The 13,365-nt window shown below is 42.5% G+C and overlaps 1 protein-coding gene across 8 annotated transcripts in view; it reads left to right on the top strand.

Moving 5' to 3' along the window:
- The window catches only part of LOC125707263 (NHS-like protein 1), a 76,637-nt gene that overhangs the window by 60,220 nt on the left and 3,052 nt on the right, over positions 1–13,365 (top strand). For 7 of the 8 annotated variants that reach the window (XM_048974261.1, XM_048974263.1, XM_048974265.1 and 4 more), the window contains 4 exons: positions 5,767–5,888; positions 7,347–7,536; positions 7,981–8,112; positions 9,736–12,945. In XM_048974261.1, coding sequence (XP_048830218.1) covers positions 5,767–5,888; positions 7,347–7,536; positions 7,981–8,112; positions 9,736–12,945 — 3,654 coding nt within the window. The remainder of the gene's footprint in view (positions 1–5,766; positions 5,889–7,346; positions 7,537–7,980; positions 8,113–9,735; positions 12,946–13,365) is intronic. The other variant, XM_048974262.1, reaches the window with a different exon arrangement.

Here is a 13,365-nt window from a genome sequence, read left to right as displayed (position 1 = left end):
TTAAATGGCGTGGACTTCAGGAGAGTAGCTACAGCTTTCTTCTCAAATCCACTGAACTGGGAGGCAACTGTAAAACTGGATTAAACAATTGGGGTGGGGGGGATGTCTTATTGACAAGCTGACCTTCTTTTGTGTGAAAGATGAAGCGGAGGATGCGAGCTGACAGCTAATTGTATCAGAGGAGGGAGTTTTCATGGTGTTTCCCATAGGAGGCCAGTAAACATTGTTTTCTCTCCTGCTTTTCTCCTTTTTTTTGAGGGAGTGTCTAGACCCTGTCAGCATAGCCTGCAATGGCTTGCAATGCGTGGCTGTCTGCCTCTAGCGTGAATCTGACAGTCAGTAAGGTGCGACCACCCCATTAATGGTCCCCAGGCTGCCTGTGGGTGATGGATACTTCCACTCGCAGGTGCCCTACTTGTTCGCTGCAGGGGAAGTAAAAAAAAAAAAAAAAAAAAAAACCTTCTCCCTGTTTTTCTTCCCTATTCTTTGTTTTGTGATTTTAGTAGGCAAACAGCAGGAAGGAAAGTCTTTGAAATTCAGCTATCGCAAATAGCCGATCTCAGGGGCTTCCCGCTGTCGTCAGACAGGGAGCCACATGCTGCGAGCCATATTTAATTTCTGAAATGCTGCTGACATGTGCTCAGCAGGTCTATTGCAACGGGCATCCTTGACCCGCGGACAGGTGAGGACCACAGTTTTGTGTTTTTGTCACTTTGTGAAGTGCACTTTGGGTGTGAGACCGGAGAGTGGATTTGAGTACAAGTGGGTACGACGCAAATGGCCTGTCCCCCGTGTACTCTGTTTCACCTTGGTTCACATTGGTTCCGTTCCTGAGACACCTGTCAGATGATTGATCACCCTAATGAGGAGGACACCAGATGCCGGATGTCAGCACCTGTCCCTTTGTCCAGGCCCTGTCAAAATCTGAGTGATATCAGCGATGCGGTCAACTGTCCTTCGGCATGGGGTCTATCCATGAATTGTTTTAGGACTTTGTTACTGCTGCGTTTAATGAGACTAGAGAACCAAGGCTAATAATCTCTCTGAGTAATGCTAGGAAATGTTAATGGATATGTGTGGCTCGGCAGTTTAGGATACTGTGCCAACCTTCTGATCAGCGGCAGAGTAATTTGGCTGGCTGATACTGCCTTCTACAAAATGTGTTTTGTTTGGATCAAAGCATCTGTTAAATAAATAGAATGTAAAGGTTAAAACCTGAGCCTTGGCGGAACAGCACAAGTGCTTCTGTACTGCGCTGATGTTGTTTTAATATCAGCACATGCCAACGATTCTGTGGTTTTTGCTCAAGCCATGTGGTTTGCACAGGGTGTTTTTAAAGGACTGGAACACCCCCATCATCAGAAACGTATGTGTGGGCTGCCAAAGTGCTGCTGTGAGAAGAACCTCATGGATGTCAAACGCACAATATTGTTGTGATGATAAGGCAAGACTAATCATTGGGGTGGAGATGGAGGTATGACAATCTATGAGGAAGTCTCTTCATTGCTTTCAAGACATCTACTAATATTGTACTAGAGGATCTTCACCCAAATAAGAAACCCCAACGTCGTTGTCAGAAAAGGGGGTATTCACGTAATCACTATGAAGTATAGCAGACATTACCTCATATCAGAGGACTGTCTATGCATTAGGTATCAAATCTCATGAGAATGAAACCCCACCATATAAGAAAAAAGGCAGTATCCAGGACAAAAGGCTTAATTCTACATAACTACGTAATACTGGTGTGTATTTATTGGCTAGTGCTGCTGATATTATTAGCCTTGTTCCTTTGCAGAACATTTTTACCCATGATTCTCTAGAGAATCTGCTGGTCTTTTCTGGATGTGGAGAATGTAGGCCACAAGGATCTCTGTTGGCTTTAAATAGGAGGAACGACTAGCTCTATCAACCACATTATTTTTAAAAACACCTTGGATGCTGCATTTTACAGTGCACTGGAAATGGTCTTTATGTTTGCGCTGTGCTTCAAGGAGAGCAGTCATTGACGGATGTCCTGTTAACTTTTGGCTGGTGAAATACTGGGGGAGGTTAAAGTGCTCCTGAATGTACAGTTGGACTTTTGGCGAAGCACTCAAAGTATGTGACAATGCCTCTGCCATGAATTCTCATTACAGCTTCTTTTCCCTCCTTGAACCTTGTGACCAAAAGCCTTCTAAAAAAATGAGCCCACTTTCTGCTATAGTATTTATTAGCATGTCACGGGTTCCCTTGGTAACAAAGGAGAAGCTTCCAGCCTCTAAATATGAGTGTTCAGACTGGATTTGAAAGCACCGCATCATCCACGGATGCTCAGCATCACCATTATTTCTTTCTGTCCAGACTTGGCTGCATTTTAAGGCCCCAGGCTACAGAAGAAGCAAAAGGGGCAGTTGATTGGTTAGATGCAAGATGTCATTTTTCAGATTACCTTGACTTGAGCATGAGTCTTCAAAGAGATGCGCCATCTACATGCAGCAGTATGAGAGCAATGAGGTAATTACCTCCTGCATCACACCCTAATGAGAGGAAGAAGGAGGTTCTTCCTCAGTGGCACATTCTAATTAGGGTAGTCGTCAGCGACAGTAGGCTCATTCGGTGATAAGGAATTGATCTGCCTGCTTCTGTCCCCACAGGGGGTGCAGTCCAGACAAGCCATCATAATTTTGTAACTAGCCTCTGTACCCATCCTTTATCTTTGTCTCCACCCCCCACTGCACCTCAGTGTGAGATGTGCAGGTTAACTATCTTAAGGAATCTCTAATCATGCGAACTAGCAGTGTCGTCTGAATTGTGACACCTTCCTCAAGGGATGGGTCCTCACACTGTCTCACATATCCCAGGGACAGCTACATTATCCGTGTCCATATGGTGACCCCACCCGGTGACTTCATGGCCATGTGTTCCCCGTGGAGTGTAATTAACCTAGCTAATCCTTTCCTCCGGCTGCTCTTCGCTTGAAGCCTTCTCTGTATGGTCATTTGAGACTTTGCATCCAAGGGTCTTAGTGTGTGTGCAGTAATTTTAGAGGCTGCATTTCTGAAGAGTTTAAAATATTTGGCCATATGGAGAACAACCACATAGACAGGAACAGCCAATATGGCTGGGGGCCTAAGAGATCAATAATTAATTGCCAAGGAAATGTGTGTAAACATATACCTTTGCACATTAGTCCAGCTCCTGAGGTCACAGCTAGCAAGCAAAACAAGACCAGAGGAAGGTACTTAGTTAATGCCGGTGTTCTCAGCTGTAGAACCTACCTGTTCACAATAACAAACCAGTAGCCTTATCCTCACCCAAGCCATCTATTCATTATCATCATCTTTCTAGAGCACTTTACCAAGTTATGGAAGTTTTCAGATGCAACTGAAGAAAGCTAAAGACATATATTATTCAAAAGGATTTTAGCAGATTGATTGAGATGTTATCCAAGCGGTATCCATTATTTATCCATTACTTATCTGCTCAGTTCCGAATATCTACATGTTGCAGATGAGGATCCGGGGTGGCATGGTGGCCAGTTTCCCCTCACAGTCTGAAAACATGCTGAGGATAATTAGAGTTGCCAGATTGCCTGTAGCATTGTGTGAGTGAATGATGTGTGTGTGTGCCCTGTGATATTCCCTGCCTTATGCCTGTAGCCTCCAGGAACGGTTCTGAACCTCCCAAGACCCTGAATAGGACAATTGGTTTCAGAAAATGGATGGATGAAAATGAGAATCCAAAAACGCCTGACTCTGCCATGTCTAGTTTTCATTTGACATCCATTTTCATCACACTGGTCACTTTATCTTGAGGCAGATCAAAGACCCACCTTCCACACTGCGGCCACAAATCATTCTCGAAGGAGTGCCAGTCCTCTATCCACCTCATGGGGCACGGCAGGCTGCGTAAGGTTCGTATCTTATGAATAAAGACATCCCAGACTGGTACATTTATGGGATTTTCATTTTCCACTGAATTGACAGTATCTTGCTAGTATTGACACCATTTTGCTAGTTGGAAATTGATAGTAATGAGTTAAATGCATTGCTTGACTATTTCCAACTAGCAAATCTTTGAAATATACAGCAGACATCATTGGGGATGGTGAGTGGCTCGCCGGGTTAGGATGTTATAGTTGTGATCAGAAGGTCACCAGTTCAAATCTGGTGGCTGGTGGTTTGTTGGGCCCTTGAGCGAAGCCATTAATCCCAATTTGCTCCAGAGATGTACGTCACTAAAATAAAAGCATCCGCTAAATAAGTAAATGTAAAACCACAGATGAAGAATTGGCATTATATTACTTTTTGGTTAACATATTTTTGTCTTTGCGCTTCAGGACATTCTCAGAAAGTAGAGCACTTCATTCTTTGATGCATTGTCTCCCCAGTTGTGCTTTATTGCGTTTCCTTTGTTTTTGCTGAGCAGACTTCTAGGTCCAGCTGTTTACTGTCCTTGCTTCCTGGTCTGATCCACTGCAGCCCACTCAGCTGCCTGATCTCTAATGAATAATGGTGGAGCCTTTCCAAGGAAAACATTCAAGAGGATCAAAGCAGCTTTCACCACAATACCTTAAAGCCCTGTTTCAGTGGTGGCATATATTTGTGTCTTTCTATTTGAAATATTTCTCATTAGTATTTACAAAATTGTGAAGTACCCTGTAAATAATGAAGCATTTGTGGGTGTTTTTGTTTTGGTTCCTGCTGAAAAAGGCAAATTGAAATTTGCCCAATTATCAGGCTGATCAAAAAACGCCATTCCACCTTTGTAGTAAGTTGGAAAGAAAGCACAGGTCGCCTTTCCTAGAGTCGGCCAGATGGTCTCTGGTAGTTCGGTCTGTAGAAGAGACAGCAGGTGGCCTCGGTGGAGGTTAAAGTACTGGTCACCAAACTACTCAAGGCTGAGGAGGGCATTGCTTCAATACATATCCAGCTGTAACTATAATCGGTGATGCTGTATTGGAGGTCACTGTCTGTTAAGAAATTAAATGATGTTGAAACACAAATTACCTATTAGAGTTGGCACCATATAATTTTTTCTGGTCCGATACTATATAAAAATTTCAAGTCACTACCAAAACCAATCTGATATATATTTTTTTCCAACTACTAAGTATCGGATCAATGCCATCTCTATTAGCTACAGTTCCTTATTGACTATTAAAATGAGGAAGGTGGCCCTTCTAATGATACAAAGTCTAATGGTCAGATATACTAGTGTTTATGGGTTTATTGAGACAGTGTTGGAATTAACGGCAAAAAACATTCAGCATCCCCTAACCAGAAGTCCCTCCATCACACGCCCGGGAAAAAAAAAATAAAATCTTAAAGCTTTGGCCCATTCATTAATTACTTAAGTGATCATGTGTCTAGTGGTAGGGGATCCCTAGTTCTGGTCTATTTTTGTTTGGGAGTCCCTGGACCTTGGCCAGCATGACTTACAGTGAATATTTTTTTTTACTGCAGTAGTTCAGATTAAGATTAAGCGCTCATCAGTTCAAAAAGCAATGCCCCTACCCTTGGGTCAGGAGCTTTTCATTAACACAATAAATCCGCATTCTAAACCACCATGATGCGTTGCCGGTTGACATTGGCCCATTTTCCCATTGTTCTCCTTTTTCTCAATCATGCTAGTATTGCTTGAAGTAACAAGTTTTGTTTTTACCCTATAAAATATGGTTTGTTTGTTTTTTGTTTGTTTGTTTTGTTGCTTCTGAATTATTGGCCCTTTTCTCTGGGTTCTCCTACCCAATATTCTGTGACTGTTTCTCTTGCCTCTGCCCAGAATGTGACAGGCTGAGGAAAGATGGCTTCTGCAGCTCTCAATACTACTCGCAGGGCCCGGCCTCCTCGTCTCGCAACCTCTCCGACGGCGGCCTGCCCAGCCGTGAGGACACCAGTAAGAAAGTAAGCCAGCAACAATCCCACCCCACTCCACCCCGGCCCTCTCACAGTGTTTACAGTCTTCTGATATTATTTTCAGAAACTGTTCACTTATGAACAGTCTGAAACATTGCCTGATGGAAGTGTTTTATGAAGCATTTTTAAAATCTCTGGCTGCATGACTCATTGGTTCAAAGTAAGGACAAAAGATTTTCACGTGGTAAAATTCAGTCGTTTTGTTCATGTACTTATTTTTCCTCATCTCTACCTTGAAATAATTACCAAGATTGGTCAACCTCTAATCTGTTTATTTTTTATTTGAATAATGCAGGTTTATCAAAAGTTCTGACAAATCTTATAGCACAAGCATGCTTTCTGCCTTGGCCTCAGGCCAAACTAAATGCCAAATCACACTAAGTTTGTTGTGATTGTTTTTCTTGAGCACTGAAATACAATATCTTGAGTACTAATGGGGTCAAGGGAACAACCAAATTATGATTCTCAGGTATTTTGTGTTAAAATCAATGGAAAAATAATTCTGAGAATTCATAAACATTTACTTCGAATTTGTCTATCAACTGAATGTTAACATTTGTGGTAGACTGCCCCCTATAGTTTGAAAATAACTTAAATCTGTACTGAATGTAGTTTTTATGGAATAGCGTACAATTGCAATTCATTTTCCAGTCTCTTATACTGGTAAGTGTCATGGGCTCTGGATCATATCAAAGACAACATTGAGCATAAGGTGTAGGGTGGCAGATCGTCGTAAAAATAATGTAACTAGTCTGATAATGAGCCAACTTAGCACTCAGAAACTCAGTAGAATTTATGCTAAGTAGATAGTGCTATTGCCTTACATCTCCATGGCTGAAGTTCAAATCCCATCTGTACTCTGCGTGGAGTTTCCACAGTTTCCAACAATTCATGTAGGTTTCCTCCTGCAGTGCAAATACATTAATAATGTTGTCAGGAATAAAATATTGGCTAGAAAGAAAAGCACGCAATACCGGTAAGTAGAGTGACTGTGAATATAATGGAATAAATTGCATGCGGGTACTACTCACTTTATCAGTAAATTCTTTTGATTACAGTACAGCAGGTATGTGACCTTGTGTATGACAAGTTTTGATGGGTCTCTCAGTAAGTTCAAATGAGTCCATCTATATTGTAAAATGTACCTGTTGTCATTGTTATTTTTTTTTACAAAACTTCAATAATTATGAAATTATGAAAGTAGCATAGAGAATAGAGGAAGACCACACTTCTCTGCTTGAGGATTTATTTACTTTGTACACAGATTTATTTGAAGCTTGTAGTATAACTTTTAGGGTAATAACAATAGACTGTTAATGTAGTTCTCTAAACCTCAGATAAACACAAAATGTTGGAGTGAAATGTTTTAATGTCATCTTTGCACTGACTGCAATAGTAAAATGCAGGAGTACTATTGCCCACCTTTCCCCCCAATTCTGCCCACAGTCCACAATGTCCTCTGCCGAGGAAGAGAGGTTGATGTGCTCCATGAGATTACAGAGCCCTCTGCTGGAGGAGTACCACATCAACGGGCAGATGCACTGGAGCAAAACACTACCGCTGCCCACCCCTGAGGAGAAGATGAGGCAGCAGGCCCAGTGTGTGCCCATCGATATCATCCCCATTAATGTCACTGGTAGGCCGCACCCCCTTGAAAAAACGGGCTACTCCTCCTTTCCTTTTCATCTCCATGGCAATGTTCTACCACGTCAAAAAAAAGTCATTGTGCCATTAAATCATTGTGCTGTTGAAGGAGGAAAACATGGTTTTGTGTTATTGTTTTACACCTGTTTTGCATTGATGTCATTTTACAAGATATATATTTACAGCGGAGCTTGGTATCTTAATGATGCTAGTCAACATTATTTTTTGACCTTCAGTATATAACTGTTGCAGTACTACAGTTTTTAAGAAGTCACAATTAATGCAAATTGTCAAGATTCTCTGTAGCTGACCCGGAGATCGGACACATTCGGCCACTCTCAGGCCAATGGGTTGATTTTTTCTGTTCAGTATGCTTTCCCATGAACTACGCATGATGTGATGTAACCTCCATTCTGCTCTCACCGTTCCATATCAGGGGAGAATTTTGATCGGCAGGCCAGCATTCGGCGTTCCTTAGTTAACACGGACACTCTGGTCAGGCGGGCTAAGAAGGTCAAAAGGAGAAAGACAATAACAGGTGTCCCAGACAACATCCAGAAGGAGCTAGGTATGGATGTTTGCTGTTCCATTCACTGCTTACTGCGTGGCTACTAAATCCTATCCCCCCTCAGTTTGTAAAGGGCTCTTATGGCAGAATCCACACTGGTGACAGCCATAAGGACCAATAAAAAACCAAAACACAGGCATATACTACTTGCAAACAACTGAATCAAAGGAAATTAAAACATGAAAAATGAAACTCCACCTCTGTCAGTGTCACAGTTACAGCTCTAGTTGTCAATACCTTTTAACCGTTTCCACCTGGTTGTATAGATCAGTTTCTCAAACCAGTCCTCAGATGGTCCACGTTTTTGCTCCTTCTCAACTCTCAGGGCAATGACAGAGAACAAAAACCTGGACTGTCTGGGGGTCCCAGAGGACTGGGTTGGGAAACACTGGCGTAAGGTGTTTTGACTTAGGAAAAAAAAATACATTCATATTTATCTTTGTATTTTTTGTCTTCATTGTTAAGAGTTGCACCTTTGAAACAAAGCAGTGGTGCACTAATTTTGACTGTTTAATCTGTGCAAAAATTACCTCCTCAATTCTGTTGTTTATGAATCTTTCAAGATTTTATATAGTAAACTCTAAACAGAAGAATATAAATTATTCATTCAGGCCATTCACAGGTTTAGATATCACTAAAGTGTGAGGGCTTGCAGCAATACATCAGACTGAGAATCTTTCCAACTTTCAAGTCCAGGCTGTACTGTAGCCACACAAAAGGTTTGTTATGACTAACCCAGGGTGGATTACACGTTAAAGCCAATTTTGTGTGATGTCATACTTACAAAAAAAACTGGTAAAATCACCTTCCTAGCCATAGATAATACAGTTTGGCTAATGAAATTTGTCAATTTAAAAAGGCACTCTTGCATATAATCTTCAAATCCCTTTTGTTGATATAATCAACACTATTCAGATGCTTCAAGTAGACTAATATATTGTTTCCTATGCATTTCAAAAGCTGAAACATTTGCCCAGCTGACCTACCAAGCAATTATCAACCTAAGAGGAGCAGGATCGGGGAGAGAATCCCAGTAGGGACCCCAGAAATATGTCAGAACTCGTTGTCATTTCCGACACTCATAGACACTCATTTCCTCTATTAAACTTCCTAATAATAAAACTTTTCTGGTATTTCTGATAAATCCTTGGGTTGCAGTTTGCTTTTTTGTTTTGGAGTCTGAAGGTCATAAACCAAAATCAAACTCAAGCTCATTGCAGCATTGTAGGAATATGTGCATATTGTACATTTTACTAATTTTATGTTATCCTGAAAAACGTATTTTATGTTTTTTAAAAGAGATTTAGGAGACCAAATTATTTGTGTGGTACAAGGGTGTATAATAATTGAATTCACCATAAGTAAAACTACTCAAAGCAACCTGCATTAAGACACTTAAATAGATGTAGTAGATGTAAGGTGAAAATCATGTTTTCCTCTATGTTGTGTAAGTATTTGTGTCCTGTCTCTTCATTACTTATTCTGATGATTCACTTCATTTCAACAAATTCATTTGTTGCTTAAATTCTTTTTCTTGGTTTTTAAACTTTAGGGGATTTTAGTTACATCTACATCCTTGCCAGAGAATTCATTGCTTTGTTTCCCTTTTTGCATCACTCAAAGGGACCGGCGAGTGCCATTCTCCTTCAACGTGCATACCGAGTCAGTACTTCACATTGGGTCGTGTTGGTAGTGTCGGTTCGGCCCTGCGACGTTCCGGCACCCGCGATTCCGGTTGTCAAACGGAGGACACAAAGATCGTGCCTCCATCCATGCGAAGGATCCGGGCACAGAAGGGTCACGGCATAGCTGCTCAGATGGCTAACCTCTCCAACTCCTCCACGGGCAGCATCTCCACCATCAACAACAGCACATGCACCATCTTCGCCTCAGAACTAAATAGAGGTGACCAGCGTTGCTACAGCCTACCCCGCCAGGGAACCCGCACCTCCCTGCAAGGAGAGCCCAATTACACCAGCACCTCTACTGGGACAGAGGACTGCATTGTAGGCACTCTGTCGCACCAGATCAGCAAGCTCCAAACAGAAATGCAGGTAGTACCTTTAAGGACCATCCAAAGCACTGACTCACGACTCTACACTAGTAATCAAGAACGGAGGGAGTTCATGAGTTGTGAGACTCTGGCGGACCCTACCTCCTCTCCACATGGCACTTGCTCAGTCTTGCTCAGCAGTAACAATCTGCTAACTTCCTCAGTTGATGGTGTATCTAGCATTGAAGCGCTTGAACAGTGTGCAATACCCATAAACTCGGCGGCATCCTACCATACGAACAAGCCTCTCGGATCTCCTCGGATCAAAGAAGAGCAACGTCCTTCATTCTTAACCTCAGTCATTACACCATGCCGCTGTGATTCAGCTGTATCTCTCAGTACTGGAACGCTCACGGAAACTGAGTCTCAGTGCAGTAACCCAGATGGCATGAAAAGTTACTGTAGCAAGGACACCCAGAGTGAGTCTAGCTACTCCTACGGAAGTCTTCAGAGCTGTAGCCCTCCAGAAAAGTGGAACTATGACACCCTGCCTAAGAAAACCCTCAGTTCTAGTTGCTCCACCCCCATAAATCATATATGTAGCAATTCAGAGCACGCTTCAAAAAATACCGAGTCGTTTTCACCATTCTCCTTTGACAATGATGGCAGCAACACTTCCATGAACCTGGACTCAGGGCAAAAGTCATGTAGCTACAATAGCATCAACGGTGTGGACCATATGAAGCATTGTATGTATGAGTGCAAAGAACACAACAGCCAAGATGACCAGATTAGCCTTTGCAGCAATAAGTCCCTATCCCGCAGTATCTCCCTTCGCAAGACTAAAAAACCACCACTCCCTCCAACCCGTACTGACTCCTTGCGACGAAAACCAGAGAAAGATTCCCAATTCAAAGCGACAAATCCTCCGGCTAATAGTCCAATCTCGAGTGAGACACTCCAAGAGTCTCTGCAGATGAGCCTAAAAACCAACAACGCATCATCTCCTGCCCAAAGCCCGTCCAGTGATTGCGAGGACCCGTGGGTGCTACGTTCTCATAGCCAGAGCACCATCAGTGATTGTAGTAGCCTGGTATCTCCTTCCAGTGGGAACCTCTACTCTATCTGCCCTATCACACCATCACAGAGTGACTGCAGCAGCCTGCACCTAGATTGTGCCGAGTCCTTAGCCAGGAATGGAGACTCTCTTGAACTGCGAGCTGAGCAACTGCATTTTCCTGAAATTCAATCCAGTTGTATTGGTGGGTCTCCACTCTCCCAAGAGGAGCTCCACTCAGACTGTAAAAAGCATCTGCCTCTAGCTCTAAATGGCACCTTGGTAGATAAGGCAAAGAGACTCTCATTACCAGAAAAGATGAATCACTTAACATCCCCGACTAGTAGTCTTTCTAACCAGGTCAGCACCCTGCCTTCCCTCAAGAAGTTCCGGTCTCCTGCAAGGCCAAGGTCTAAGCCTAAAGTCCCTGAGAGAAAATCCTCTCTTTTGTCTTCTGTGTCTGCCTCTCCCATTGCCACACCCATGTCTGCTGGTTCCCCTGACCCCACAAAGAAACTCCAGCTCGTCCACTCTAGCTCTCCCATGTCAGCAGCACTGACTACCAACTCTACTCAGCACACCTTGATTACAACCACAACGAGTGTACTCTCTGCTGCTACTTATCCTGATTCAAGTCCTTTCAAAGTACCTGGGCAGAACTTTCCTTCATCTGTGCTACCAATTAACCTTGAGAAGATTTGCGCCACTACCCATGTCTATACACCTTCTTCACCTGAACCAATAATTTCTGAACAACTAGATAAAAATTACTCAAGTCCTGCTACACTACCCCTTCCTCCACCATACCAATCTCCACCTCCTCTTTTACCCGTCAGTGGTTCCACCTCTCCTCAACTCTCACATAAGTCTTTGCAGAATCAGGCAGAAGTCTCAACTCAAAGCCCAAAATGTGATTTCAGTACTGTAAATACCTTGGGCACAGATGATTCATTAGATGGGAAGATGGATAGTATCAGCTACTTTCCGAAGCCCCTGATCACTGCCCAGGCTTTGCACATGGTACAGCTTCGGCCTGTTGAAAAAGTGGACAGATTTAATAACCCTGATGAAGAATGGAAACATATTGAGAAAGAAGAGAAAACTGAAAAACCTGAGATGATGAATATATTACCAGGTCCTTCCAATGTGATTCAACAGTCATCGTCACTGGTGATTCAGTCCCTAACAGATTACTCAAAAAACTCCAGTCCTTCTGAGGACAGACTAGGCAGATTTATCATGAATGGCCAAACTGAAGACCTGAAGCCCCTGGAGATGACACCTATTGAGATGGATTTCCCAGACAAGTCATTTCCTCCTACTCAAGAGGAAAACCACTCTTCAAATCCATTGGAGATTTTGCAAATTTCCACAATCACGCAAAAAAATTCTCCCTCTCCCAAAAAACCCAAACTCACCTTAACTTTGCCTCCAGTTCTTCAGTTGCTTGTTGTGGAGGACACTGGTCCACAGGTGGTTAGCCTTGAAAAGTTATCAGTTTTGGATCCCATAGATAATCGTCCCCAACTTCTGCTGGTGGAAGGTGAAGACAACTATATGAATGATGACAAAGACGAGGACTCTGGGAGTCTCTTACCTTTAGCCAGCCAAGAAGACTTCTTGACCATCCAACACTCCAAAGAAAATTCTCCAGCCCTTGAGCTTGATCTCACCATAAAGGTGGAAGATTTGGCTATTTGTGATGAAAGGAACATGTCAGATGGAGATGCTGATGCTGCAAGCAACACTACAGACTCATTCAGTTCCAAGGAAGAGGATGATGGTAAGCAACATGTAATTAATACAGGCCACAGTTTGTTCAGTTTTGGGTTGTTTAAACTGCCTCGGTACTGAGGAAAGTCCAACTGGTTCAGTTTAAATAATAATTAGGAATTTCATTAATGATTAAAAGTTGGGTTAGAGTTAACTCACAAACTGATCCCTTCCACATTTCATTAGAGAGGCCACATTTGTGATTTACTTCAAAGTTAAAGTGCTTTTCATGTGATGCTTCCATTATTCTGTCCACCCCCTATAGTTTTACCTAGCTACAGCATGGAGGCACTCAGTAGCTGCTCATTTTAAAATGTATTTCATTAAGGTGCTTCTCTGCACTACTGCATAGATTGAATCTTGCAAGAAGGTTTAAGAATAGGATTTATATCCAGGAAGTATCTATTCTCTCCCCCACTACAAGTAGTCT

The sequence above is a fragment of the Brienomyrus brachyistius genome, chromosome 14 (genome assembly GCF_023856365.1).
Source record: "Brienomyrus brachyistius isolate T26 chromosome 14, BBRACH_0.4, whole genome shotgun sequence".
Taxonomy (NCBI): Eukaryota; Metazoa; Chordata; class Actinopteri; order Osteoglossiformes; family Mormyridae; genus Brienomyrus; species Brienomyrus brachyistius.
This window is presented reverse-complemented; position numbering and strand designations above follow the sequence as displayed.